The sequence below is a fragment of the Hyaena hyaena genome, unplaced genomic scaffold, assembly GCF_003009895.1.
Source record: "Hyaena hyaena isolate Hyena2069 unplaced genomic scaffold, ASM300989v1 scaffold_508, whole genome shotgun sequence".
Classification (NCBI taxonomy): domain Eukaryota; kingdom Metazoa; phylum Chordata; class Mammalia; order Carnivora; family Hyaenidae; genus Hyaena; species Hyaena hyaena.
This window is the reverse complement of record NW_024081139.1, coordinates 1,383,050-1,411,031: the sequence shown is the minus strand read 5'-3', so window position 1 is coordinate 1,411,031 and position 27,982 is coordinate 1,383,050. Positions and strand designations below refer to the sequence as shown.

The 27,982-nt window shown below is 39.3% G+C and overlaps 1 protein-coding gene across 2 annotated transcripts in view; it reads left to right on the top strand.

Annotated features, from left to right (window-relative positions):
• Positions 1-629: 629 nt before the first annotated feature.
• TSPAN12 (tetraspanin 12) overlaps positions 630-27,982 on the top strand; it is a 64,526-nt gene continuing 37,173 nt past the window's right edge. The window contains exons 1-4 of one of the 2 annotated variants that reach the window (XM_039255013.1): positions 630-809; positions 1,757-1,892; positions 14,451-14,533; positions 15,752-15,887. In XM_039255013.1, the coding sequence (XP_039110944.1) occupies positions 1,827-1,892; positions 14,451-14,533; positions 15,752-15,887 (285 nt within the window). In that variant the 5' untranslated portion in view covers positions 630-809; positions 1,757-1,826. Of the gene's footprint in view, positions 810-1,369; positions 1,553-1,756; positions 1,893-14,450; positions 14,534-15,751; positions 15,888-27,982 lie in introns of those variants that run through there. The other variant, XM_039255014.1, reaches the window with a different exon arrangement.

The following is a 27,982-nucleotide window of genomic DNA, read 5'->3' as shown; positions in this document are numbered from 1 at the left end:
TTTTTTCTTCCTATTCTGGACATCAGACCCGGACACGTTTACTCTTACGTAAATGGTATCAGTTCACCGTGGAAGTGGGAAAGAACTTCTGATTTTAGATCAAGAGGGCAACAAAGCAGTAAGAAGGATCATAGGGCACCATGTTAGTGACAAATCACAGGAGGTGGTTCCAGAAAGGTTGTGAAAACCAGTTTCTCATTGCAGGAATTGGGTTGGGCCACTCCTTCGCCCCCCCCCCTTCTCAAACACAAATATTTTCATATAATAAAAGCTTGTTTCCCTATGGTTATAACCCAGCCTCCCCTTCTCGGGCACCACCATTTTAAGAGGTTGACTGCGCGGACTTCCCCAAAGTGCATAGGTTTTGTATCTCTCTGGACCGGGTCTCCTAGAGGTGAGGCGTCCCTTCGGGGGCTCACGCCTGGTGAAGGGACAAGAAACACCCACTCGGATCCAACCCGGGCAGCCGGCGGCTGGAGCATGCGCTGAGAGTTTGTGCAGCTGGCCTTGGCTGCCGCCGCTGCCTCGTCCGGACTTGGCGAGGACTTGGGAGGGACAGCGGCGCTGGGAGGTGGCTTAACAGAGACTTTCCAGCAACTGCTGCCCAGGACTCTTTTTTTTTTCCCCCCCTTTTTCCCAGGAGGCGGCGACGGCGGCGGCGCGGGGAGAGGAAGAGAAGGAAGCGTCTCCTGCTTGAGCCAATGCAGCCCTTCGGCTCTCCGGGAGCAGCGTCCCTGCCCCGATGAGCCCCCGCAGCGCGTCCCCGACCGTCCCCCGGCGGGAGTGGGGCGCGGAGCGCAGCGCCGACGGTGAGTGGCCGCACGTCCCCGTCTCCCCCGCGGGCCGTCCCGCCAGCCCGCCGGCGGCTGTCCCCGGCGCTGTGTGCTAAACGACTTAGCGGCTGGCGGCGGGGCTCCGCCGCTGCCCGCGCTTCCCCCCGCGCCCTGCCGGGGGCGCGCGGACGCGGCGGCGGCGCGGGGGACCGCGCTCGGCTTTGTGCTGCTCCGGCGGCCCGGAGAGCGGGGTCGCGGCCGCGGCCCGGGCCGGGGGAGGGGGCCGGGAGTGACTAACCCGGCGTCTGCACAGCTGCACCGGCCCTAATTCCCCTGCGCCCCTCCCCGCCCCCGCCCCCGCCCCCGGTTAATCCATCATTCCGGGCCGGAGCACCATTTCTCACGTTCTCCCCGAGAAACCCTAGGCGCGGGGCGGAATCCCAGCTCAGCGCCGCGTCCCCCCAGTGCCCCGCGTTCACACTCGCGTGGCGGGATGGGGAGGGGTGCGGAATTGGGGGGCCCGGGAGCTGTCCTAATGCGGGGGACGCACGCACTCGCGGACTAGCCGGCGGCGCCGGTGACGTCTCCCGGGGGTAGTGTGGTTTCCAACCTTCGGGACAGTTCCGAGCTGAGCTGTTCCCCAGGAGGGGCGTGGACTGAGGGACGTTTTCAAGAGCGTCTCATCAGAATGCAGAGGACACCGCCGAGCGTCCCCTGAGAACGGGAGTTTACTGTGTGCCTTCATTCATCCGGGAGTCAATCTTTTCTCTTCTCAGCAGGTGTTATCTGAAGCCGGTTTGGAACTTTAGGGGAGTTTGGGTTACAGTTACAAGCTTAACAATTGATTTTCGATGAAGCGATGTCTCGAATGACCGTGGCTTCGGATCGGACTCTGGACCCAGCTGAGGGCTGCAGGGGCGGGATGGGCTGGGGGGTGAGGAGCGCGGTGATGAGAAGTCCCCTGTTCTCTCCGCCCCCTGCAGACCTCAGCTACTTTGCCGGAGAGAGTAGGATGTGGTGAAAGGATGGGGCTTCTCCCATACGGGGCTCACAATGGCCAGAGAAGATTCCGTGAAGTGCCTGCGTTGCCTTCTCTATGCCCTCAATCTGCTCTTTTGGGTAAGTCAAACAGCTCCACTGCACCAACAGGTGGGGACGGCTGGACTCGGTCTCCTCCAGCCACCGCTTAATGCGCCAAAGGGCATGGCTAAACATTAATTAATTACAGAGGATCACACCCTCTATTTTTCAGAGAAGTCCACTTTGATCTTAAAATGCCTTTGATCTAGCTGAAGTGCCATTTGTAATTAGAAAAGAGAAATCGACGCCTGGATACTGGTGGCAGTAAAATTAGACTTGAAGTTAATCTAGGGATATAAATAAATGCACGTGCTTGTGCTTATAGATAAGAAAATTATGACACACTACTTAGGGAACTGCTTGTTTTCAGGAATTTCAGATAACTGCCCAAGCCATAAATTGTTGCGTTACCTCATCCTAGCCTATAAAATCTGGTTGGGGTAAAGCAGTCTTACAGTGTTTTTTGTTTTGTTTTTGTTTTTGTTTGTTTTTTTTTAGGAATTCATGCACAGATACCCTATAGAAAGATTGGGTGGATTTTTCTAGGAGATTCCACAGATCCCCTGAAAAGGTGGTTTTCATGTAACTATTTCGAAGTTGGCAAAGTTTTAGGGAATTTTATGTATGCTTTTGGAAATTCCCATAACCTTTTAAGGAAATAAAATATATAAAATTTAACAAGCTCATGGAAATCTTTATGCTGTATGAGCTAGTGATTTTCTGTGCTTTGTGCCCAGGCATAAATTTTCATTATGTGATATTAATAATCACATTATTATTTATAAAATTTATGAGGAAAATATAAAAATTAAAACTTTGAATGTTGCTTCAAGAAGCTGTCGTCCTTAAGCAAGTTTTTTTTTGCCAATTTTGTATTTTATTAATCATTTATATTCAGAATTTTCTATTAGAAATTTTAATGTGTGATTTATTTATCTGGCTGACTAGCTGGCATTGACCAGCCTCCTTTCATAAGGCTAGTACATATGGTCCCTAGAGGATGACACTTTGGCTTGAACTAGTCCCCATAGGTGGCTCTCTTTTAAAGTGACAAATTAAGCCTTCCTTCCATGAGTAATCTGAAAAGATATCTGAACTGGCAACATTTTATTTCCTCTACCTGAAAGTTAAAAATCATCGAATAGTTCAATTCACCGCTTGGAAATGTAAAATCACTAATTGATCTTATTGCAGTTTTTAATTCTAAATATGTACATTTTCTTCAGTGGATCATTAAATCACCCACTTAGTTATAAGGTTATTAAGATTTTGAACTTTGTGGTTTTTTTTTTTTCAAATGTATAATAATTCTCACTTCAATTTACTGGTCTTTCACTTTTCTTCTTTATGCTTTTTAATTATAGTGTCATCACCTTTTTATAACTAAAAGGGAATTTAAAGATGACTTGATTGAACTTCCTTACTTTGTGAATGAGAAAACGAAGTGTAGGTTAGTGACTGGCCAGAACTCAAATGGCCCGATGGTGACTGTTCCAGTAACAGAACTCTGCTTTCTCTCTCTCAGAAAGTGCCTTTACATGGATGATTACTGTGTTCTCAGTCTTGGAATTTCTAGGACTTTTGTTGTTGTCCAAAGAATAATGATTTGGAAATTTTTTTAATCATCTGTATTATGTGGGTGGAAAAAACCTCAATCATTTAACCAAAATATTGCTATTCCAAGTAATGAATTACTTAAAAAAACTGTTCATTAAATTCCTCCAGGGCTCTTTCTTGCCCCCCACCAAATGTAAAATGTCATGTCTTTGCTGTTAGCCTGTACCTCAACCTTCTCACTTTCTGTGTGCATGTTTTATTTATTCATTGAGATCCCTTCCCCCTTTCTCCAGCCCTTCCCCAGCCCCTTTCCAGCCCAGCTTCCCCTCCAAGAAAATAATTCATGTTAGCTGCCTGGTATGGATCCCTCTGTATTCTTTTATATTTCATACAAAGATGTATTTACTCATACGTGCCCCCATATACTCATTCACGTACATTTATATGTACAGTCACAATATTTTTTTGTTAAATTGTTTTTTTCTCACGCGGGTTCAAGTAGCAGGAGTGGGATTGCTTCGTGGGAGGATGTGTGATGTAGACAACAACAAAAGAACTAATCTTTATACAGTTCTTCTTCCATTTGCTAGTCACATTTAGTGCTCCAGTTTCCCAGCCTGTGAAGTAGGAATGATAGTTCCTCCTTTCTAGCATTGTTGTGAGGATTAGAGTTAATGTACACAGTGGGGCCTACCTGTGCTGTGTGGAAGTAGTAATACTAGATAGTAGTACTTGTGTTTGTTACCACTGTTACTACAGTAATGATGCTCAAGTAGATTATCAGGAGGTGGAGTGTTCAATCAAAGGAACCCCTGTGGTGGTAATAACAGTAATAGCAGCAATTGTTACTGGTTCCTTGACCCAGAAATCCTGCGCCAGGAATCTATCCTCTAGAAAGAAGAATACCAATACATCCCATTTTATGCACAGAAATATTTATTGCCATCTTGTTAGTATTAGGGCACTTTTAAATTTTTGTCAGTTTGAATGGTTTAAAGTGTTATTTCACTGTTGCTTTGTTTTTTATTTCCTCTTTTCCCAATTGAGCATGAGCATAATTTTCTTTAGACACGTATATATTTCATATATATTTTTTCATTTCATAATTCATATTCATTAAGTATGTCATATTTACCATTTAGGTTTGCCTTACAGTTTGTTCATTGATTTCATTTATGCTATTACTATACAATAGTCCAAAAAATTTTTATATACTGTTTTAAAAAGAGTTTTTCACTAAGATTTTATATATTCTTTCATATTCTTCTGTTCTTTCAAAGCACCTGTCTTTCTTGTTTTAGTCAGGGTTTCTTTTTCCCAATGGACTTTAAGCTTATTTTATATAATTAAAAATATCTGTTGGTATCTTTTGGGAATTGTATGCATTGTATATCTAACTTTGGGAGAATTGGCATTATTCTTTCAGTGCTAAAACAATGTTTGCAGATCCTGTGTTTTCTTACTGAGTCAGACGTAGTTTTCAGCCTTGTGCCGGGCGCATTCCTGGGCATTCTTGCACTACTCTCTCATCTAGTTCTCATAACGGCCTTGGAAAATTGTTTCTTTTTTGGAGAAAGAGAGGTTATTCAGAAAAGTTCAATAACTTGCTAGTGAGTGGCAGAACAGGGACTCCAAGTTCAAAATTTTTCTTCCCCGAGTGTGATGGAAGTTGTAGGACTGGAAATGGGGGTGAATTTATTTGCAGTGGAGAGGTAAACATCCTGAGCAGGAAGGGATAAGCTGTCCGGCTCTTAATTCCAAGTCCTCTAGAGCAGTGCATCTCACCTGCATGTGCATACGGACCACCTGGCAGCTTGTTAGAATGCAGACTCTGATTCAGTACAGCAGGGGCTTGGGCCTGGAAGCCTGCATTTCTAAAAAGCTCCTCTGTGATGTTGTTGGTCTACGTCCCATGTATTGAGGAGCAAGGCTTTAGTCCCTGTTCAGTTCTTACCGGAATTAGAAGCAGAACAAACAAGTGTAACACGTGAGCCCAACTTCTTACATCAGACTTCACACCCGGAGTATGGAGAGGGGATTATTCTTGCCCCTGGTTTTGCAAGATTGAGAAACCTGCCCTCTTTACCTCTGGGATCAAAAGCTAAAACATTTTACCCTTCTTTTGACATTTTAATAGTTCCCCCACCCCTCCACCTTCCCTATTTCTACCATCTTTCCTTCTCTACCCAAAAGAATTTTAGGGAAAAGAAAATGAAAATCTTAACTGAGGACCTATACAATTTTGTTTTGCTGTTCTGAGAGTTGGACATCAAACAGAGTGCTTTGTGTGTGTGTGTTAAAGTACATCCTGGGTAGTTTTCTAAATGTGAGGCAGAGACGTGTCTAAGAGGAAACAATTCAAGATCACAAACGCACTGCCTTCTCTCCATTGCCGTGGGACCAGTCACCTCGATGTGCCCTCTGTCGAGTGGCTCTTCCACGTTCTGAAGAAGCGCGACCTGGTACAGCTGTAGGGGAGCCGACACACAGATATTGGAGGTTTGTCATGAGTGTCGTGGGTTTGTAACAGGAGAGGTCACATGGGACACGGTGCACGTGGGTGAACTGCCCCAAGAGCTCTTTTGAAACCATGATTCACATTCTGGCCACAAAGGAGCAAGGAAATGAGCTATTTTCACTTCAGTTTTATCCCTCTTTTACTATTTAAATGGCATATTATTTAAGTAAATGAAAGCTTTCCTCCATTTTAAAGACAACTTCTGTGGCTCTATGATATGAATGCTTGCCATTCATAGATGATAATTTTCTGCTATTACAACTGTGGATAAATATGGTTGTCTTTGGAAGTTCTTGAAGTTGGGGAGCACTTAACATTTATCAAATATGTTTGCTTATTATTTTCTAAAAATACAATTTCCCATCTGTAGTTTTTAAATCCGATTTCTCACTGGCAGATAAGAGCCACTGTTTTTCACCTACCATTACTAAAGATAGTAGCAATAGAGAGGAACTACTCTAATGAACTAAGAAAAGAAGCTTATAAAAGAAAACCGAAAAAGTGGATAGGGAATCCAGTTCATTCTTTTGGGATATGAAATGAGTATCTTTTGGGTAAATGAAACAGCAGAAGGTTAATGTTCTGTTTCCTTTTCCCTGGCCATATGTACTGAACCTTAGGTGTTTGACCCGTGGCAGACCTTACAGAGATTCTTGGCAAGTAGACGTTTGTATTCACGTGGCATTTATGTAGTCATATAAAAATACAGCTTTTTAAATCGTGGTCCCTAACTTTATACTCTGAAAGTCCTTGAAGTTTTCTTTAATTCTAAGGACTAGGGGAGAGCCTCCCAACAAATGTTAGTTGTTTCTAAAAATAAACTTTAGGGGCGCCTTGCTGGCTCAGTCGGTTAAGCGTCTGACTTCCGCTCAGGTCATGATCTGGCGTTCGTGGGTTCGAGCCCTGCGTCGGGCTCTGTGCTGACTGCCAGCTCAGAGCCTGGAGCCCATTTTGGATTCTGCGTCTCCCTCTCTTTCTGACCCTCCCCTGCTCACGCTGTCTCTCTCTCTCAGAGAATAAATACATAAATAAATAAAAATAAACTTTAAATAAGCTTTAGTCTCAGGGGCAAAGCCGGCACATGTTTTTTTATACAGTGTGGCCCCAACTGAGCAAAGATGAGCCATCGCATGGTTCATAAGGACCATCCTTGGGAGAGGGGCCTGGGTGACTCTTTCGACCGTGACCCTGCAGCAGACCAGAACAGTACTGACGTTGGCCTGCCAGCCCCCAAATAATCAAGACTTGATTTAACTTTGTGTTTCAAGAAATAACTATTTCAATCCTTTTTTTTTTAAGCCAAAGGGAATTAAAAAAATTTTTTTTACTGTTTATTTAATTTTGAGAGAGAGACAGAGTGCGAGCAGGTGAGGGGCAGAGAGACAGGAGACACAGAACCTGTGGCAGACTCCAGGCTCTGAGCTAACAGTACAGGGCCTGACAAGAACCTGAACCCACAAACCATGAGATCATGACCTGAGCTGAAGCTGGACACTTAACCGACCGAGTGAGCAACCCAAGCACCCCAAGACAAAGGGAATTTTAAAAGCACCTAGTCCAGTTCTCCATTTTCAGGATAAACAAACAAAGGTTCCAGAAGTTTGAATTACTTGTCCAAGTTCTCTGTAGAGACAGAACTGTAACTAAGTTTCCCATCTCTCTTCTGCATTCTGCTCTTTGCTACCAGATTTGACATAAAAAGTAAAGTTAAGGTAGATGGTTTTAAACATTTGTCAGCCTTGAACAGCTTTGAACAGCCTTGAACTGTTCTTTTATATAAGACTATAGATTATGGATGGCAGACAGTTGAAAGAATTAGAAAGTCTATTTTGTGACTATGCTCTTATTGTTTGGTGGAAACCAAAATCATACATTTCATAATAAGTTTAGGGAATGTGCATACACGTAAAATTCTGATTGAGAAAACAACTTGATTCAATTCTTATTTTTACATAATTAGATTTGAGCAAAACCAGAATATATCTCCAACAACAGCAAATTTCATATATATAAGTATTTGTTGAGAGCTAGCATTTTCTAAATGTTTTGCAAGACAGAATGTGGCAAATGTCCTGCTAAGTAGTAGATTAAGTATATTTCTTTAGAGTAATATTTGGGTTATTTTCTAAACATTTTCTTCAACTACAAACAATATTTCACAATATTGGAGAAAATGTAAGGTGGTATATGCCTAGTTATGTATGATAATTATACTGCCCCTGGTAATTTAGTCATCATGAATGACAGTTGAAGTATTATTTTATTTTCATTTGAAAACCTAGTAGAAAATGCTGTTATTAGGAAAGGGTCCTGAATTGCTTGCATTATTTGTGCTTGTAGATTTAATAGCATCAAGATTTGTATTGAGGTGACCTCATCTCCTTTTAGCTTTGTTTCTTGCTACACCATGCACTCTATGTTGTTACTACTATGATTTTCTCAACCCCAGTGAGTAAAACCACTCTTTGAGAACGAAACGGTTTCCAGACATTTAATGCAGCTGGAAATAATGTCATAATAAAAAGTAGTTTTATTCTCAGAGTTGCTTGTTCGCCATAAGATAGGGCTTTGTGTTGATATTATTTATTTTGACTAATGTTCTGGGCACAACTACAATGCTTGGGTAACTACTGTGCAAAAGAACAGTGGAGTCAAGTAGAAGCTTGTAGTTTAAAGGACGCTTGAGAACACTTAGACCGACTTCTGACCTGATTTATAAATCTTTGAACTTGTAATTCAGCAAGCATCTCTCTACTGGAAAACTTCCAGTGATAGAAAGCTTAGCTCTTCTTGAAGCATCTCTTAGTTTTCCTTAGCTCATCTAGCAAGTTGAAATCATCTCTCTTTAATTAAATCATTTTCTCATTTATTCATCTAATATCTGTCGGGTCTCACTGCTGGGCCTGGTACTCTTCTGCGTGATGGGGCTGTAAGCAGTGCTCTGTGGAATAAGATGGGTGGGTGAAAATAGGAAACAATAGATAATTGCTGTGTGAAGTCTGTCCCGGGGATAAGGAGGGAATTGGGAGAACATCTTTACATGCTAGCCATTTGAGCTGGTCTCGAAGGGTAAGGTTGAGCTGTTCTGCTGGTGAGGATGGGAAGGCTGGGGCAGGGTGCATCCCAGGCAGGGGGAACTGCATGGGCAAGGACACAGAGGCTTGGGGGGAGCTGCATGGTGCATTGCCGGAGAAGTACAGGCAGCTTTTTGTATCTGGGTACAGAATGTGTGCGGCAAGGAGCAGGCAGGGAACAGATTGAAGAGATCACTTAAAGGTGACTGAAGAGGGCCTCTGTGCCCTGCTGAAGAGTTTAAACTTGACTCTCTAGGAGAGAGTTGGGGGCAGTGGAAACAAGAGCTGGGAAGACCCCCTCAGGGCAGCTTGGGAGCTGTATAAGCAGAAGAACTCAATCTGTGTTTCCTAAAGCTAACTGAAGGGTGAATTTGAGGTGGACTCTGTGAGCCGGAGAGTTCATTATAAGGTGAGTGTAATTACCTGGCAAGAGACTGAGGGCCTGAACTAGCCAGAAGTGGCAGGAAGCGGGGAGGAATTCACCAGCCGTGGTGCCGGAACAGTCTGTAGGACTTGAAAATAATTAGATATAGGACTGAGGAAGAGGGAGAGGTCCAGGCTGTCTGCCAAGTTGCCAGTTTATGTGATTGAAGCGTTGATTATACCATTTACTGAGATAGGAAACACAGTGGGAGGGACACACAGGTTTCGAGAGGAACGGAAATGAGTTCTGTTTCAGAGATGTCAAAATCGAGAATGGCCATGCAATCCAATAGGTAGCTATATCACAGAGCTTCCTTCCTCATCCACGTGCTAGACCTTCAAATATCTGAAGGTTCTATTCTGAACTGATCTAGGAGTTGTCTTATCTCTTAAGTTGACTGAGAAAGATTAAGAGAAAGCCCTGAGGTCAAAAGTGACTTGAGATAGTAGTAGGTAATATATGTAAGAATCCTAGTCTGTCTTTTCATTGCATAAATCCTCTGTGAAGTCGCTCTTCCTAGCCTACAGATTGTATGTGAGGAAACAGGCTTAGGAAAGATTCAATGATACCCAATGTCATATAGCTAAAAAGGAGCACAGGTGGAATTATAAACCAAGGCTTTTTGATTCAATGGCTTCTTATAGCCATTATGGCCAAGACTATATGCCTTAAATAGTCTCTAAGACCGTGTATTCGGGTCCCTGCTTGGCTTTCCATTCTTATCACATGGCAATTTCCCTTCCGTGAACATGTCATGCAGCCTTCCATCCTAGGGTCTTTGCTTTTCCTTCTGGCTGGAATGTACTTTTCAAATGCTCTTTCCATAATGAACTTGTGTAATTATCCTTCAGCCCTCAGCTCTCTGAGAGAAGTCTTTTTGACTCCATGGAATAGGTCAGGTACCACAAATAAGACTCTTATAGCAACCAGTATTATTTCTTCCCAGAATGAATTTATTACAGTTTACAGCTACACATTTATGTCTTTGATGGGTTGATTAAGGTGTGTTCTCTTACTAAGTTTCACCACAGAATAGAGATAATGCCTGGTATGGCCCATCCATGTATCTCTACTACATCAGAAAGGACCTGGCCAAGAGCAGTTGATCAATATATATTTTTTGAATGTAAGAATTACTTCAAAACCTGTCCACTTAACCAATTCTATCCTACTAGAAATGTTTTGGGATATGCCACTTAAAAGATATATACATTTTTTGTTATAAATGGAAGATGTGTATAATGACAACCACTGATAATATTACTATACCAAAATGAAGAATCTGATAGTTTATTGACACCTGTCTCAGAGCTAAGATACTGAACATTGGCTAAATAGCCTGTAAGAAATTAGAAGACAGAGAAACCAAGATCAGTAATTACTTTAAATAATGATAAAGAGAGGAGAGAATTATTTGTAATTGTACAAGGATTTGAAGTAAATAAACTATAACATTAATAGAATTTTCTGGCTCCTGTGAAACTTACAAGGTATTTAAAAGCCCACCTACATGTCAAATAGAGGGAGAATATGGAGCCTTAGATATAAGGTCCATGGTGCCCTGCTAGCCCTGTGTGTTTTAATAGGTTCTGTTATTATTTAGCTATGGAGAAGCCAACAGATCAGATGACTACCGTTGAAAAGATAGTTTATTATACTTACAGATCCTGAGGTAGACAGTACACGTCTCATCATGAGGGCCAAAGGGTAAGCACTGAGGTCCATCACAAGGCAGAGAGAAAGAGGGATGGGGCACTTTTGTTATAGCTACATCAACAAGGAACGGGCAAGGCAAAGTAAGTAGGTTCTGGATTGGCTAGTATAAATAATTTCAGCAGCGTCTGGAGTACAGGGGTGTCCCTGGTCGTCTGGCACCTGGACCTTGCTGTGATTACGGCAGGTATAGAGTGGGCCAGAGTGAAACAGACCCATACAAGATGTGGTTGGGGTGTGGGGTCTGGATTGGTAGTTTTGTATTTGAAAATGACAAGCGTGAACCTGGGAGCAGACCTCCTCTGAAGGTGGTGGAGGGCAGGCAGCCAAGGTAAGGTGGCTCAGGCACATTATCGGTTTGTTCAGACCAAGGTGTGTCTGGCTTGAACATATAGAACAGATGTTAAAGCATCAAATTCACAGAAGCTAGAAGCATGATTAATAAACTGTGGCTGACTGACCCACGGGGTAACTTTTATTAGTTTTTACTTTTACAATCTGTTTTTATTCCCAACAAAAATGAGGATAGTAATAACTGGCCTTATTCTTCACTGAACTGTGGCCCCAGGGTTCGTAATCTGTTTTACGCCATTGACTCCTGAGATTCTATTCCCCAAAGGATATAGTTAAGACATTCAGACTTAGTCTTATCCCTCTCCTTTTAAAAAAAGATCCCTACATGCTGTGTGGGCTAGTCTCCTCACTGTGGAAATCGACACATCATTTTTTTAATGTTTATTTATTTATTTTTGAGAGAGAGAGAGAGCACGCACGTGAGTCGAGTGCACAGCATGCACACATGCACCGGTGAGGAGGGGACACACACAGAGAGAGACAGAGACAGAGAATCTGAAGCAGGCTCAGAGCTGTCAGCACAGAGCCTGACACGGGGCTAGACCTTGAGAATCGTGAGATCATGACCTGAGCCAGTTGGATGCTGAACCGACTGAGCCAGCTGGGTGCCTCGATATGTTCATTTCTAAACTCGGAAGAAGTTACTGACTAAGCCTAAACCTCCAAAGACCAATGGCCTGGATTTGAATCTCAGTTTTGGCACTTAGAAGCTGTAGGACGTTGAACAGATTACTTCATTTTTCTGTTCTTCATGATATGCTTTATAGTCTGTAATTATCTACTTTACTGTTCACTCTTCGTGTCCCACAAGCAGCTTCACAAAGGCTGGGATCTCGCATCTCTTACTCACTGTGGGGTCTCTAAATCTAGCACAGACAGTGTGAGGCAGATTAACAGGTGTTGAGTCAGAATTTGCCACTGAATGAAAAATGAGCAAATTCACTACCTGATTTTCCAAGCAGGTAGCCATACTTCCCTGTACAAGAGGTCATAGAACTCTACATATTCTGTTTGCTTTGGAGCCTTTATCCAGAAAGCATTTGCATGGCCACTGCTTGACTCAGTCAGTACAGACTCATTCTTGTCTTGTACATTCATTATTTAATGAATTTAAAGCTAAATCTATAATGCATAATGGTAATTGATGTTCATTAATATGCCAGAAATTATTAAAAATCAAACTAAGTCAAATTTCGCTATATTGTGCTTAAAAATATAACTCTACCCTTTAGAAAATATTTCCATCTAAATAGGAGAGGGTTAGGGGTTACCTTCAACTTTTTGAAAAGTTGAAAATTTTTCCCAGGAAGACTCATTTTGAACATGTTCTTTATAGCTGTTTAAATAAAACTATGGGCAATTTAAAACATATACAAAAGTGGGAAACACCGTATAATTAATTCTTAATCACCTATTATCCAATTGTCAACATAACCTCCACTTCCCAACTAAATCTTATGCATCATGATTATTTATTTAACCATTCAGCATGTATCTCTAAAAGATAGGGATCCTTTAAAAAATCTTAATACCACTGTCGTATCTAAAACAATAATTTCTTAATATTTTGAAATATCCAGTCATGTGAAAATATCCCCAGTCATCTCATAAATGTCTTTCTGTGATTGTTTTGTTTGAATCAGGATCAGGTCAACATATTGCTTTGGGGAATCTCTTAAGTTTCTTTTAATTTATAGTAATTTCTCTTTTCTTCTTTCTTTTCCACTTGGCCAGTTTTTTTAATTGAAGCAATCAGACCATTTGTCCTGTGAAATTTCTCATATTCTCGATTTTGCTGATTGCATCCCCGTAGTGGCATTTAACAAGTTTAAATCTATTCCCTGTATTTCCTATAAACCGATAAATAGAGCTGGAGGCTTGATTAGATTAAGGTTGACTTGTTGGTAAAAATACTTCATCTCTGCGTACTTCTGATTGTATCTTGTTCGGGGGACATTGTGTCTTCTTTGTGACATTAAAACTAAGGAGTGGGGTCTGGTATTTTTTACTTCCACCTTATCTCTCCTTTCTAGAAATTAGCCTTTCACGTTACACAGTTCATAGTCCTGACTACATATTAGAACATCTGTGGAACCTTACACATTTCTCATGCCTCTGCCCCACTTTAAAGAATTTGTCCGGGATGGTTCTGGGCTCAGTAAATTTTTTAAGAGTCTTAAGTGATGTCGGTGTACAAATACAACTGAGAACCACTGTCCTGATAATTTGGGCAGTCACTGAGGATCTTTGCCTAGAGATCCATTATTTCAGAGGGTGTGGTTAAATAGTGATGCTCTATTATGCTTTATGCATGTATTAGCAGAAATTCTTCTATAAAACTTTCATGAGGTCTTCAGTTCTTTCTTTTGTATAAGAAAGGTAGGATAAATATTGGATTCCTACCAGTTTTCTGAATAATGAGTATCCACCATCCTACAAAGGTGACGAGGGAGTTTTAATTATTATATGAATTCATAGATTTTAGCATGTGATATTTCAAAGCATTGCATTTATTATTATTATTATTTTGATGCTCAAATTGTTGACCTTTAGCCAATGGAAGCCCTTTCAAGTTCCCTCCTGTGACTTTCTTGGCAATATCAGTCGTATGGATTTCATTGCCTCCTTGCTACTGCATATGATGTGTTTTAGGCTTATCTTGTACATCTGATCACTTAGTCATTCTGTGGCCTCTTCATCTTGTTCAATTCCTGCCTTGAACCTGGAATCAACCATGTAATAGCTTTGCTATCTGTGTCCTATTTGGTGACCTTCTATTTAGGGGCTATGGCATGATTACAAAATGAAGGGGCAGATATTTATCATAATAGTAAATTTCTAGATGGTAATTGGGGAAAAAGCACAATGGTTATATAACAAAAAAAAATCCTTAATTTTTAAAATGATTAATCCTGCAGAGAATGTTGGTAACCAATTTGTATTTTTTTTCTTTCCAGTTAATGTCTATCAGTGTGTTGGCAGTTTCCGCTTGGATGAGGGACTACCTAAATAATGTTCTGACTTTAACTGCAGAAACAAGGTAAGCTTTATAATTAATGATTGATTTCTTTCATCAGGTTTTCTTAGACCCAAGTTTCTAAGTAACTTTGCCCTTAGCTGTTTAGACGGTAGTGCTCTTCCACAATCAATAACTTTTGTTACAGACACTTGCATCTTCTAGCATTGTCATTAAAGTATGCCACATATCCTAGAGAACACCTCTGGGTATGCTAACACCAGTTGCCTGTCCTCTGGACAGTGAGTCAGCCGTGTCACATTTGTGCGAAAAGGACATTATAACTACTTTTCTATAAGAAAATTACTACCAACACCTTCTTACTTTCATATCCCTCAGCTACGGAAAACCAAACTCAGCATTCCCATTTTCTTCTAAAATTTCAAAAGGGTGATCCACTAACATCACCAAAGGCAAGTTACTTAACTTCTCCCAGCTTCCATTTCTTCATGTCTGAATGGGAACTGTCACATATACCACTCTGAAATGTCAGAAGGATTAACTGAGATACATTTTGTAAAGCCCTAAACAAAGTGGAGCTTAGTAAACAGTAATGGCTAATTTTTTGTTATTATTATTACTCTTACTAGTATGGTTCTTGTTAATGATTTTTTTCATAGAAAAAAGTTTTCTAGTAAAAATCATCTTCCTCCCTCTTTCTTTTAATATAGACTAATTTCTTTTTACTTAGCCGCGTTTCACATTTTGGTGAAAGATTACTTGCCGGGCAGAGAGAGTATTGCACGCGAAATCCCAGATCAGAGGAGGAGGGAGATTCTTCTCAGCAAGGAAGCGGCAGTGGGGCAGTGTGGTTTCCTTAGGCTACAGCTTCAGAGCTGATAGTAGATTGACTTCTTATTGGGGACCCCTATCATTTATTTTTTTTTAAAGGAGGCTTCATGCCCACTGTAGAGCCCAGTGTGAGACTTGAACTCACTACCCTAAGATCAAGACCTGAGATGCTTAATTGACTGAGCCATATCTTATAATGTATTTTAAATGAGTGAAGGTAGAAGTGCTACCACTTGTATAAAAAAAACCTAAGCAAAACATACAAAAATAAGACAAGCAATCAAGTCAGTGATAGTGCAGTGATTTTGAAAATAGCACTACAGTCATCAGCATTGAGGCATGATGATTTAAAAGATTATTAACACGAATCTCAGTTGTGTCTTGTACTATGTCTTGGGTGCATTTTGGTTCTATTTTATGTATAACATGACATTATCGTTCTTCTTTCAGGGTAGAGGAGGCTGTCATCTTGACTTATTTTCCTGTGGTTCATCCAGTCATGATTGCTGTTTGCTGTTTCCTTATCATTGTGGGGATGTTAGGATACTGTGGAACAGTGAAAAGAAATCTGTTACTTCTTGCATGGGTATGGTGTTTATATCTTCTCTTTGTTATGGGTAAAATGACCAACCAGGACTATTATTTTTTTATCAGTGCACAAGATTACGTGCTTAGGGAACCGTGATAGCAGTACTCTAATCTGTGGTAATTGTTCAACATCCTGTGAGAAGGGAAGCGTTCTTTCCATGAGAGATGATTTCAGCACAAGTATTTGTTGTACTCAAATGATGAGGTATGGAAATATGTATGCTATTTAATTATTTCACTCAGGCTATGTATTGACATTTTCATTTGAAAGAATGAGTTTTTTTTTCTTGTGTCATGAGCCTTATTACTACCCAAACAGGCTCCTTAGGACTAGAACGAGGAAGACATAACAGAACTCTATTTCTCTCTCTCTCTTCTTTAAAAAAAACAAACATAAAAACCTGTATGGAAATTCAGGTGATGAAGTAGCAGACGGATATTAAAATCCCAGCACTGCCTTTACAGAGGTTAGTGGATAGAGTGAGTCTTGGTTTCCATAGTCTCTGTGGCTTTTGTTTGTGTTGTTTGTTTTGTTTTGTTTTGATTCTGAAAGAGTTGGACTAGATGGCTTCTCAGATTCCCTTCAGCATATAAAATCTATTATTCTAAAATCCATAATCAGGCTTAGACAACTCTCTTTTAACATTAAAAATTTGAGTCAGTTTAAACTATAGCATATACATATATATATACATGCATCTTTTTTTTTTTTTTTTTTTGAAGCAATAACACATTGCTTGTTAGTGGCATCAGGTAGTGAGGCTGCTAACATGGAATTGCAGACATCTCAGATTCTGGAAGAATTAATTCAGTGGATATATGCCTTTCTTTGCAGTAGAACTCAGTGCTAACCGTGCATTAATTTCTTGTAGGGAACTTTCAAAAAACATTTTAATGGTGTGCTGATATGCTGGATAGCTGAGCGGAAAAAAGTCCTGATTTGTAGCATTTGAAGATGTCCGTGGGGTAAATACTTGCAGCATGGTTGATTTCAGGCTACCAAAGTGGTATCACTGAATGCAGAGTTGGGGAGAGATGAGCACAAATTGGCTCTCAGGAGTCCGCTCCCGCACACCAGTGCTTGACTGGATCCCATCCCAAGCCAATAAAAACAGAATCTTAGTGGGAAGCTGAACTAAAGCTTTGAATTTCACAGGAACAACCTGTGTTAATGTATTAGTTGGCTTCTTGGAGGATAACTGTTGGCTTCATGGATTCTTCGGGTCCTTGATTGGAAAACTGAAAATGCTGCAGAAAATAAACTACACTCAGAGAAGGGAAACATGCCCATTACTTTACTTGTCTCCCCTTTGGTGTACAGTGAGGAGAATGGCAAAAGGGTTTGGAATCTTAATTTGCCAATTAAGACATTTGGACAATAATTTAAACATAACCTCAAGGACTTACTTTACATGACACTCATATTTTAAAGGATGAAGAAGGTATTTTAAACTTACAAAAAATCTCCAGGATTCGTTTTTAAAACCACAATTTTAGAATGATGTCCCATTTACACAACAATTTAAGAATGACTAGTCTTCCCCCTGTCTCCACCACTCTGGGCAGTTCCTGGATTGTGTGTTTGGGTAGGGTGGGATAGCATATTTCCTGGAAGCTCAAAGACTTTTAGGAACCCATTTTGAAGACCATGTATGCATTCCATTAGGCTGTTTGAAGGCCCGTAAAGCAAGTTGACAAAGAACCGAGTAGTTTGGTCGCTACTTGAGGCAGGATGGATCACAGAGAATTGTGATGAGAGGCTGGAAAGAGCCTTATGATGCAAAGGTGACATGGAGGACTGAAATCATAATAATAACAAAGATGATGATGATAAAGTAGTTAACATTTCTCAGGTGCTTCCAGATGTTGTAGAGGTTTACATGAATTTTTTTACACAAAGAGTTTTATATGAATTCATCAATTTTGTCTCCACAATTCTAATGAGATAGATACTGTTAATTCCATAATATGGATGAGGACATGATGCACAGATTGGCTGATTGTCTGGGTTTGCATAGCTAGTAAATGGAGAATCTGTTGTACTCAGGCCATGGCCGTCCAGTACGACATATCTGTAACAACTTCACTATGTTACGCTGCCGTCTTTTCCTAAGTGCTTATAAATGTTTCTCACATTCTATAAAGTATTTTCCCTATGATCTTTCATTTCTTCAACCTGACAACAAATATCTAAGGTAAATAATTATATATGAGGTTCAGAAAGTTTCAGTAATATGTCCAAAGCCACTCAACAATTATGGGTGGTGCTTTGATCCAAACCTCAGTGTTTCTAACTGTCAAGCCCAGTCTCATTGGGCCTTTCCTGATGTCTCTAGTAGCTGCTTCTCAACCTTTGAAGCCTGGCACATTTACCTTATTATAAATTTCCTTTTTTTTGTAACCAGCCCAAACTACCAGACTACAAACAACTTGGTAATATGAACTGTTCACTTTGCCTATAGCTTCAGTAAATGTGTATAAAATTGCACACTGGATGGGACATTAGGACAGTGCGAGTAGGAGCCGATAGCCGCTCAGAGGGGAGGTGGAGCCAGGCAGGCAGTGAGGCGAGTGAGATTTTAAAGGAGGGATCTGACCCACGAATTCCAGTGACGATGCTGGAATCGAATCGAAGCAGGTCTTCATTTTGGGGCAGCAAATAAACTGCCACCTTCACCACCCTATCTTTGGATGTTATTTGGACATCTGGTTGATTCCAAGCAGGTTTATTACTTGAATTTATATTGTGAAATTGTTAAAACCCCATATAAAGAATGATCATCTTTAAAAATTAATAATAGGGGTGCCCGGCGGGCTCCGTCAGTTAAGCATCTGACTTTGGCTCAGGTCATGATCTCGCAGTTTGTGAGTTCAAGCCCCTCATCAGGTTCTGTGCTGGCAGCTCAGAGCCTGGAGCCTCCTTCAGATTCTGTGTCTCCCCCTCTCTCTGCCCCTCCCCTGCTCATGCTCGGTCTCTCAATAATAAATAAAAATGTTAAAAATTTTTTTAAAATAATAAAATAAAATAAAAAAGAAGGAGCCTAGTGGATAGGGTTCCACTACAAGGGGAATGGCTTCTTAAAGGAGGGAAGAGGCGCTAATGCAAAATAGGACAGGATGTTATTAGGTCTTTAGCAAATATTTGCAAGACAACTCTCATGTTTTCTTTACTTTGTGCCCTTTTATCCTAATTAATATCTTAAGAAGCCCAGTACATTCAATCCAACTCATTCATTCCCTTTATTCAAAATCTTGTTTCACTTTTAAGAACTGTAAATGAGATTAGTAGGAAGAAGCTTTTTGTTTTTATTTATTTATTTAAGACAACCAGTATCTCTGAGAGCTGTCATATCTTTTCAATGAATGATTAAAAAATAAAAAGGAGCTGGCTACGGGGCTACAGTGCTGTTGAGCAAAAGTCAGAATGCCGTTATTTATTAGACTGATCAAGAAAAAATGGGAGACTCTCAAAACAGGTCTTTGTAACCAACCTGCCCTCTCCTTACACCACCCCCCTAAAATACCAAAAACTAGACAGCCTAAGAGGCCACCCATAGGAAACATTTTGGTGAATTTTGGACATGAATTTTACCGATCTGTTGAGTTATAGATGCAAGTGGTTAAAGTACCCTAATTTAAAATTCCTATGTAAAGTACAAGATAAGCAATTAAATTTGGATTTCAGATAAGCAACAAGTAATCTTTTAGTGTAAGTATGTCTCATGCAATATTTAGGATATACATCTACAAAACATTATTCATGTTTATTTGAAACTCAGATTTAAATGAGCATCCAGTAATTTTGTTTGCTAAGTCTGGCAACCCTACTCTAACTAGATTTATTCTTAACACATGTGAAATTGTCATAGAACAGAAACTTTTATGTATTTATAACAATATATTTTGTTTATTTACAAAAGTAATTAAATTCAAATTATTTTAGGAAAACAAACCAAAAATGACTAGGAAAATAAACTTGCACATGCCATGACTTTCAAAGTGATTTTAGTAATAGAAATTCCTTCTCTTTTGTAAAAAGGAATTGAAGCTACATGGAAATTGGTTTTAAGCCTTAGATGGTTACTCCCAAGGCTTTTAGTAGTAGACTAAATGAAATTCATTTGTTATTGCAGTTCTATCTTGCTATTAACACAGGCATTAGGAAAGTGGTGCCCGCTCAGGGGAATGTAAACAGATTGAGCGAACATGTTTACAATATCGACAACAGCTGAATGTCACCATCAGGAGATCATCACTTGTCAGAGCATGATGCTAATATACATCCAACCGCCAGCAAACCACTAGTCAAGCACTGGTCAGAACTGAAGTTGGATGCACCTCACAAGTTCAAGACCAAGTACCTTGTGTTTCAAAGGGAAGGTTTTCTTTTATTTTTTCCATTTTTATTACTCCAGAGAATTTGCATATAGCTAGTGATTATATGAAAGTGCTTATAAAGCTTTCTTAAAATATACAGTGATTGAGCCAGATTTGAAATTATTTTCTTAATGGAAATCACGTAACTTTTTAATAGCCATGAGGAAATTAACCATCTTCGGGTTTTTTTGTTGGTTGAAATCATAATGCAAAACCGGAATATCTTAAATGGTAATTTTCCAGACTCTCTGTTTAAGACCTTCTTTCAAGCAGTTATAAATTTTATAATTATATAGCTAGTCATAAGCCATTAAGTTAAAATTAAGCTATTGAGTTAAATATTTTTATTATTTTCTGTTTATGATTTTGGTTGGTAGCCTAGCAACTGTGGTTCTCAGTTAAGGTCTATCATATTATTGACCACATATTCAGCATCTGTCTAGTGTTTTACTTTGTTTTCTTAGGAAAAAGCAACTTTATGTGGTTTGATTTATTGTACAGATGAAGGAAGGATGGGTGAAAAAAGATACAGAGCTGCTTGGCTCAGTCGGTTAAGTGTCCGACTTCAGCTCAGGTCATGATCCTGAGGTCTGTGACTTTGAGCCCTACATCAGGCTCTGTGCTGGCAGCTCAGACCCTGGAGCCTGCTTCAGATCCTGTGTCTCCTTTCTCTGCCCCTCCCCTACTCGTGTTCTCTCTCTCACTCTTTCTCTCTCTTTCTCTCTCGCTATCTTTCTCTCTCAAAAATAAATAAACAGTAAAAAAAAAAAAAGCTACAGAGCTGCTAGTTGCCATCATTAGCATTCAAATAGAGTCCTATCTTGCTCAGGCCCATGCAGGGCTCACTCACTACACCACACCACTCTTACAATACATTAATTCATTACTGGCATCATTTCTCTAAGATTTAAATATGCTTCATTTATAATTCCAAGGCAGTCACTTAGCCTTTAAAAATATAATCTTTTAATGTCCTTATCATAAAAGTTCTGCCATAGTTTTCTTTTATCACAGAATCCAACCATTTCTCCTTTCCTTTCTCCCTTCTTTCCTTCCCATTTCCCATTTCTTTCCTTTTCCCCTCTTTAGACAGGTGTCTTCTGACCAGTGTGTGGTAGACACTTGAGATACAAAGATGAAAGGGGGGGAGGGTAATAGAAAGAAAATAGCAAAGCAAAATACAATATTAAAGTTAGAGGTAAGTAAGTGTGGGAACACAGAATAAGGAGCGATTGGAGACTTTTGGCAGGTTTCAAAGGAGGTTCTTTATTTGAGCTATTGAAAGGATATTGAATATGTCAGGTTTTCGGTGGAGAAGGGGAGGGGGCTTTAGAACAACATGAAGAGTGTACAAAGACACAGAGGAGTGAAGGAACATGGCAAGTTTATGCAAAACTTAGAAGTTTTGTGTGGCTGTTGTGTTAGTGCACTGAGAAAAACACATGAGGTAATCCAGTTGTGAAGGTCTTTGTAGGAGAGTCTCATGTCCCTTGGGCTATGAAGAGCCAATGGATTTTTGTAGCACTTGGGGCTGGAGGCGCTGGGAAGTCCTGTTAGTGATTACACAGTAGTCTTCAAAGCGATGGCTGGGGTCTGAACTAAGACTTTGGGGACTGGATGGAAGGTGGATGAATTAGGAGACCTTGCTGAAATTGAATTATGAATAAAGAATTATACATGATAGTAATATTTGTATTACTTGACATCAGGAAATGAGGTATTACTCTACATTGATGTACTTTTCATATGATCAAAACACATCTCTGCAATACTGGCATATTATTTTGACCTTTCAACTAGAGCTCTTTAAAAGCTATAGTTTTCAAACTAAGTTGTTAAACTCACAAAGAGTCTCAGGTCTTGAGAGGAAACTGAAGATGATGTAGGCATTTCTGGATTCAGAGGCTCAGTACAACTTGCTTTCGTATCCACAAAAGCCCAGCACAGAGTTCCGTGACCTCTTCAGTGTCTTAAGTGATGTTGGTTTGACTGCTTCTAATTATGCCCCAGAAGAGTACATAAGCAGATGTCTTCAAATGTAAATGTGTCCAAGACAGGGACCAGGGACAATTGTGTGATATTCATGCCTTTAGTGTTGGGTCTTTGTGACAGGATTTTGAGTGCTCGTTGGACTTTCTGCTTACATTGGGGTTTGAAGTGTGAATAGTTCAAGTTTTTATATTTTTGACCTTTGCATAATTTAAGTGTCCTCTGTCATAGTAAACATTTTAAACTTTGTTGTCTATTGTTTGCTAATATATACATTTGAGATAGCTTTGGTTAAATATTAGCCACATAAATCTATATCCATTAATTTGGTGAACGCCTTTAGTCTGTGCAGTGTTTAAAGCCAGGTATTTCTCTGGCAGAACGTGCTATTCTATTGAAAGGTCCGTTCTAGCTGTGAATGCCTGTTACCGGTGCGGCAAATGCTCCCTTGAGGTGAATTCAGCAATTGTGCTATGGTTTTGCTTTGTCCTCTGCTTCCACATTGTCAGTCTGTTGGCTTCCTTTGGCAAATGCTAAACAGTAGGCATTCATTTGAAATCGTATAGCTGTACGACTGACTCAGGAAGGGGTGTCCCTCGAAGTAGAGTTCAAACAAGAGGGCAAATGACACATGTAAAAGATGAGAGAATTAAGTCATTTCAGCTCCTGAGGAAAATAGCTTTCAGATAAACTTTTTAGAAAAATGATGGTTAATATTTACTTTATATGCAGTGTCTCATGAAGTTAATAATGCAATAATAGCTTATAAATTAGTTTTTTCCATGAAATTTCATAAATTTGAAACACTTTGTGATCCATAGAATTCTCTCTTTTTTCAGATAAAGGGTGATAACGGGTCCTGGTTATGGGCTCAGATTAAGATGAATCTTCTCAGCTCACATGACAAACATTCATTTAAATTTTATTTGAAATGTGTAAGTACTGTTGTATCACTCAGTATTTCTGTTGCGCAATATATCTGAGTCATTCTAAAATAAGTGGTTACCCCTGAATTTTCTTTAGATTACTGTTCTTTTAGTTTTAAAACTTTAACATTTTGAAACTACACATTTCCTCACAATGATCACAGCTATTAAACATTTTAGAAATATCATCCTTAAGAAGAAAGGATTTATGAAATGATACTTGCCAGTGTAACAGTTATTTTTCATTAAGTAAAAATATGATTTTTTTCAGTGTCTTTTCTAGGAAACAAACATTTAAAATATTTTCAGATTTCAGGTACTTCACAGGGTTTACAAACGGAGTTGAAGGCATGGGCTGAACTTTTAGTGAGGCCATGAGACATTTGCCTTTTATAATTAAAATATTTTAATTCTGTAAGTTTTCTCTTTGTGTTACTAAAGTGCTTTTTAAAAGAGCTCTAAGGCTCATATATGGAAACCAACTTGACAATAAACTATTTCTAAATAAAATAAAATAATGATCTTTGTAAAAGAAAAAAAAAGAGCTCTAAGGAACAATAGCCTTGTTCTGCTGAGACCGTTTAATACAGGACGGGAAATGGTGCTGGAGCTGAAGGGCAGACAGAGGTGGGAGGTGGCTTACAGAAAGGTCCTGGCTCCGGGAGAAGGTACTCTGGGGGACCGGAAAGGCTGGTGGATAGAGCAATTGTAGTAAAACATTTGGAAGCTCCTGGTGTATGTGCAGAAGGGCATGTGTCATCATATGGTAAATGTGGGCCAGATATGCAGGGCAGACAGGTGGCCTTGCCTTGTGAGCTTTAGCCACATGATGAAGAGTCTTGAATGTTATGTGTACCTACTTTGCAGTTGAAAGTTCTCTGAGCCCAAGAGTCATGTGATCTACCTTTTGCCACCTAACGCCGGTAGCAGTGTCCTTTCTTGCATGCTTCTGGGCTTTCTGCTCATTTACCCTGGAGAAAATACCTACCTAGTTTTGCCACTATGGGATAAGGGAGCTCACATTTTTAAATGATGAGCCTTTTATAATGATACAAGAGAGAATGGCAGAAAATTGTATCCTAACAATGTGCCTTTACCGATGAAGAAATAAAGGTACTCAGGTGGGGAAGTTTAATATCTTAGAATTTTCTTTTCAGATGTATATTATAAAGAAAAATTCTGTGAATCTGGATGTATTTAGTTCAGGTGTCATAGCAAAAATATGTTTATCAGGTTAAAATAGGCACTAGGAAACTGGGTGCGGGGCTAAGGTTCCCTTAGGGAGACAAGCCAGGTTCAAGGACTCTTGTGGAAAGGTGAGAACAGTAGTTCTTTGAAGTGCTACAGCAATTTTCCAGCCTGGGGGGGGGGGGGGGGGGGGGGGGAACGGTTCCATAAATAACTGACTGGTGTCAGAGGATTGTCGTAGAACTGCTTAACTTGTTTGAGAATAAACTTTTCAAGCGTGTTAGAAGCATTTCCCTGTAGATAATGGATATACTCCATTCAAATGATTGCTGGTCTGTTGTTAAAAGCAGGTCTTGGAGGATCTCTACTTTTCAACACTGGTACAGCTCAAATATTTGTTGTGATAAGGGTGCATTTCTTTAAAATAGTTCTGTAATTCATGCTATTTAATTTACACGATACCTTCTATCAAGGAGGCTGAATTATTGATGTTTGAACAACTTTGGTGAGAATTTAATGATTTTATCGTTATTCACACATGATTTTCTGAACATTAAGCATGACTCTGAATTTAGTTATGTTCATATACTTTCTTCTTTTAAGGAAGAAGGTATATTTTTGACTTAGGAAAAATGTGTTTTTGCTTGAATAGATTTATCAAAACAAGAAAAAAAAGAATCAACCTCTATTCTTACAATAAATGTTGTATGTGTAGCTTTGTACAATTAAAGGAAACATTTTATTTTAATATTCTTTTTAGGAAATAGGGTTTGTGGTGTTCTGGAGAATATACAAAAATAGGTTAAAGTGCATATCTTGTCTGAAAATAAACGTCAAATAATTAAAAGAATGTGATTTATAAGATGATAACTTTCACAGATATAGAGTTACAAATAGGTTCAAAAGTTACTGACTGGTATTAGAGGATAAATTCTCTTCCTGCCCAATAAAACATCTTCTTTTAAAATTTTCCTATTTCTTAACCTGTAAAAGATGTTTTCATAAAAGTGCCTGTGATAATGAACTCCTGCCTCTCACATGTTTAGGAGGGATCTGACCACATTTGAATGGGTCTGAGTGAGAAGCACAATCTGGATGGGAATCAAATCTGGCATTATTTTGGATATTGTTGCTTAGAATATTTCTCAAGCTCCTTCCTGTTTGCACTTTCCGCCCAGGTCTGGGGGTGGGAACCCCTGTCTCAAATTCTGAGGAAGGGCCCAATTATATGTAAAGATAGCCTCTTCAGAGACCAGTAACACCCCGTAAATCTTTGGAGAGATAGGCCTGAGCAGGCGGACTTTAGCTGACCTGGCTTACAAAGCAACAGAAGCTATATATGTGGTAACCTGTCTAGCGTGTCCAGCTGCTTTATTGCCTCACCCTTAATGCTTTACTTCTCATGATATAGATCATTGACCCTGAGAACTCATAGCCCTTGGCCAAGTCCCTCAGATTCTGGTGTAACCCATTTCTCAAATAGTTTGAACAGCTCGTGAAGCAAACACATACTAATTTGAACTTCACCAACATCCTTGATAAAGAAATTAGCTCAGCAATTACCGGACAAATAAAATTAAAAGGGAGCGTAAATTATGATGTGCTATTAGAAATATTCTGTATTTATTCACACATAAGCATGAAGAAAGGACCATGTCGTTCCTATAGTTTCTTACTTTACCCTGAATTTCTGTATGGGCTCAGGAGTTACAAGATTGGGTTTCTTCAAAAATTGGTTTATAGTTCTGGCTTTTTCCTAAATTAGGCTGATCTCATTCCATTTGTGATTCTTAAAAGAAAGGATGTTTAATGTTGCCTTTGCTTTGAATAATTTGTAAAGAGACATAAAACATGGTGAATAATTGGCCGTCAGAAAGTACCAAGCCTCTGACATCGTTTTGAGACCCGGCTAACACAGCAGCTTTGTGTGGGTGTATATTTTAAGCAGCAAGTACTCTTGGACTGTTAGTAGCTTAGTCCCAGTGGATTCTTAACAAAATGTCGGCCGTTCCATTATCTTGTATAAATATTTGGCACTGGAATTCTCTTATTTACTAACTATAAGTAATATAATATTTTTAAACCTCCAATCACCAGGAAAGGAAAAATAAACAACTGACATAGAGATACTTAGCACTGAAAGCTTGCAGAGTTTAGTATTTGACAGGGTAGAGACTGGAGTTTATCATTTATCATTTCATGAATGCAGGCTTTTAATCAAACTTTTTGTTTATTAAAAGTGCTGGATATGTAACATGTAGATAGGAGTCCGAAGGCACCGTGTTTTAAAAATGTTAAAATGTCCAGTAAAGTATGTTATATTTTGAAATGGTTTTCATTTGCAGGGAGGTGAATCTCAGGTTGTACTAATTTTCCAAGATAAGCAAATCTGACTTTTATGGTTTTCAATATTTTGAATACTTTTTATGATAAAACAGCCTGAGTTTTTAGTTATACATTTTTTTAGTTATAAATTAAGAGAGTAGCAGGTTAAAATAAATTTTACCTTGTTTATAATTCGTACTTTTCTCTCAGTGAAATATATTCTTACTGACAGTGTTCTGCGGTACTTGGCTGGTTATCTGCTCGCTTGCACAGAGAAACTTATATGAAAGTGTTCAAGGAAAATATTACAATTTTGTTTTAACGTAAAAATTATTTTCCAATGGCATTTATATAGAACAACAGTTTGGAAAAGAAGTGCCTGGTTTATTTGTGGTAGGTTGGATATAGGGCCTTTTGTTTCCTTTAGATACTATATACCTCATAGTCTTCTCTCTCTAAAGCTGGAAGGAATGAAGGTAGAAGTTTTGTAGTGATAGAATATATTTTCTATAAGACGCTCTTAATATTCAAAAATATTTTTTCCTCTGTTTCTCAACTGATTATAAAATTTAATACTCCCAGGAGCGCCTGGGTGGCTCAGTTGGTTGAGCGCGGACTTTGGCTCAGGTCATGGTGTCACAGTTTGTGGGTCTGCGCCCCTTGTCAGGCTCTGTGCTGACAGCTCGGAGACTGGAGCTGCTTTGGGTTCTGTGTCTCCCTCTCTCTCTGCCCCTCCCCCACTCATGCTCTGTCTCTCAAAAAAATAAACGTTAGAATAAAATAAAATAAAATTTAATACTCTCCAAATTTAAACACTCAATACATTGATTGTTTTTATGTTTTCATTAGACCGATAAAAGCTGGAAGTGAAAATTTAAACATTACTCTATTTTCCCAAAAGTGACAATTAGTTGACATTTTATACAAAAATAAATACTATTAGAAATTTTATTATTATTGATTATTAACAGTAAAGAATTAAAGGTGTAAAAATCACTTTCATTTATTAGTGCTTTCATAAAAGTTCCATTTAATGAACAGTTAAGCACTCATTGGCTACATGACACCAGACTTCATTATAAGATTGTAAAATGTGAGTAAGAATAAAAATTAATTTTACTACTGGAAAGAAGCTGATCTGACTGACCTAATGAAAAGTTCAAAACATAAAAAGAAAAGATGGAATTTTTGATATAACTTGTCAAGGATTTTACATAGCAATTAAAACAGCTTTTGTACCTTTAGCCATTGTAGATGGAAAGAAAAAGGACATTTCTTGCCATCTTTA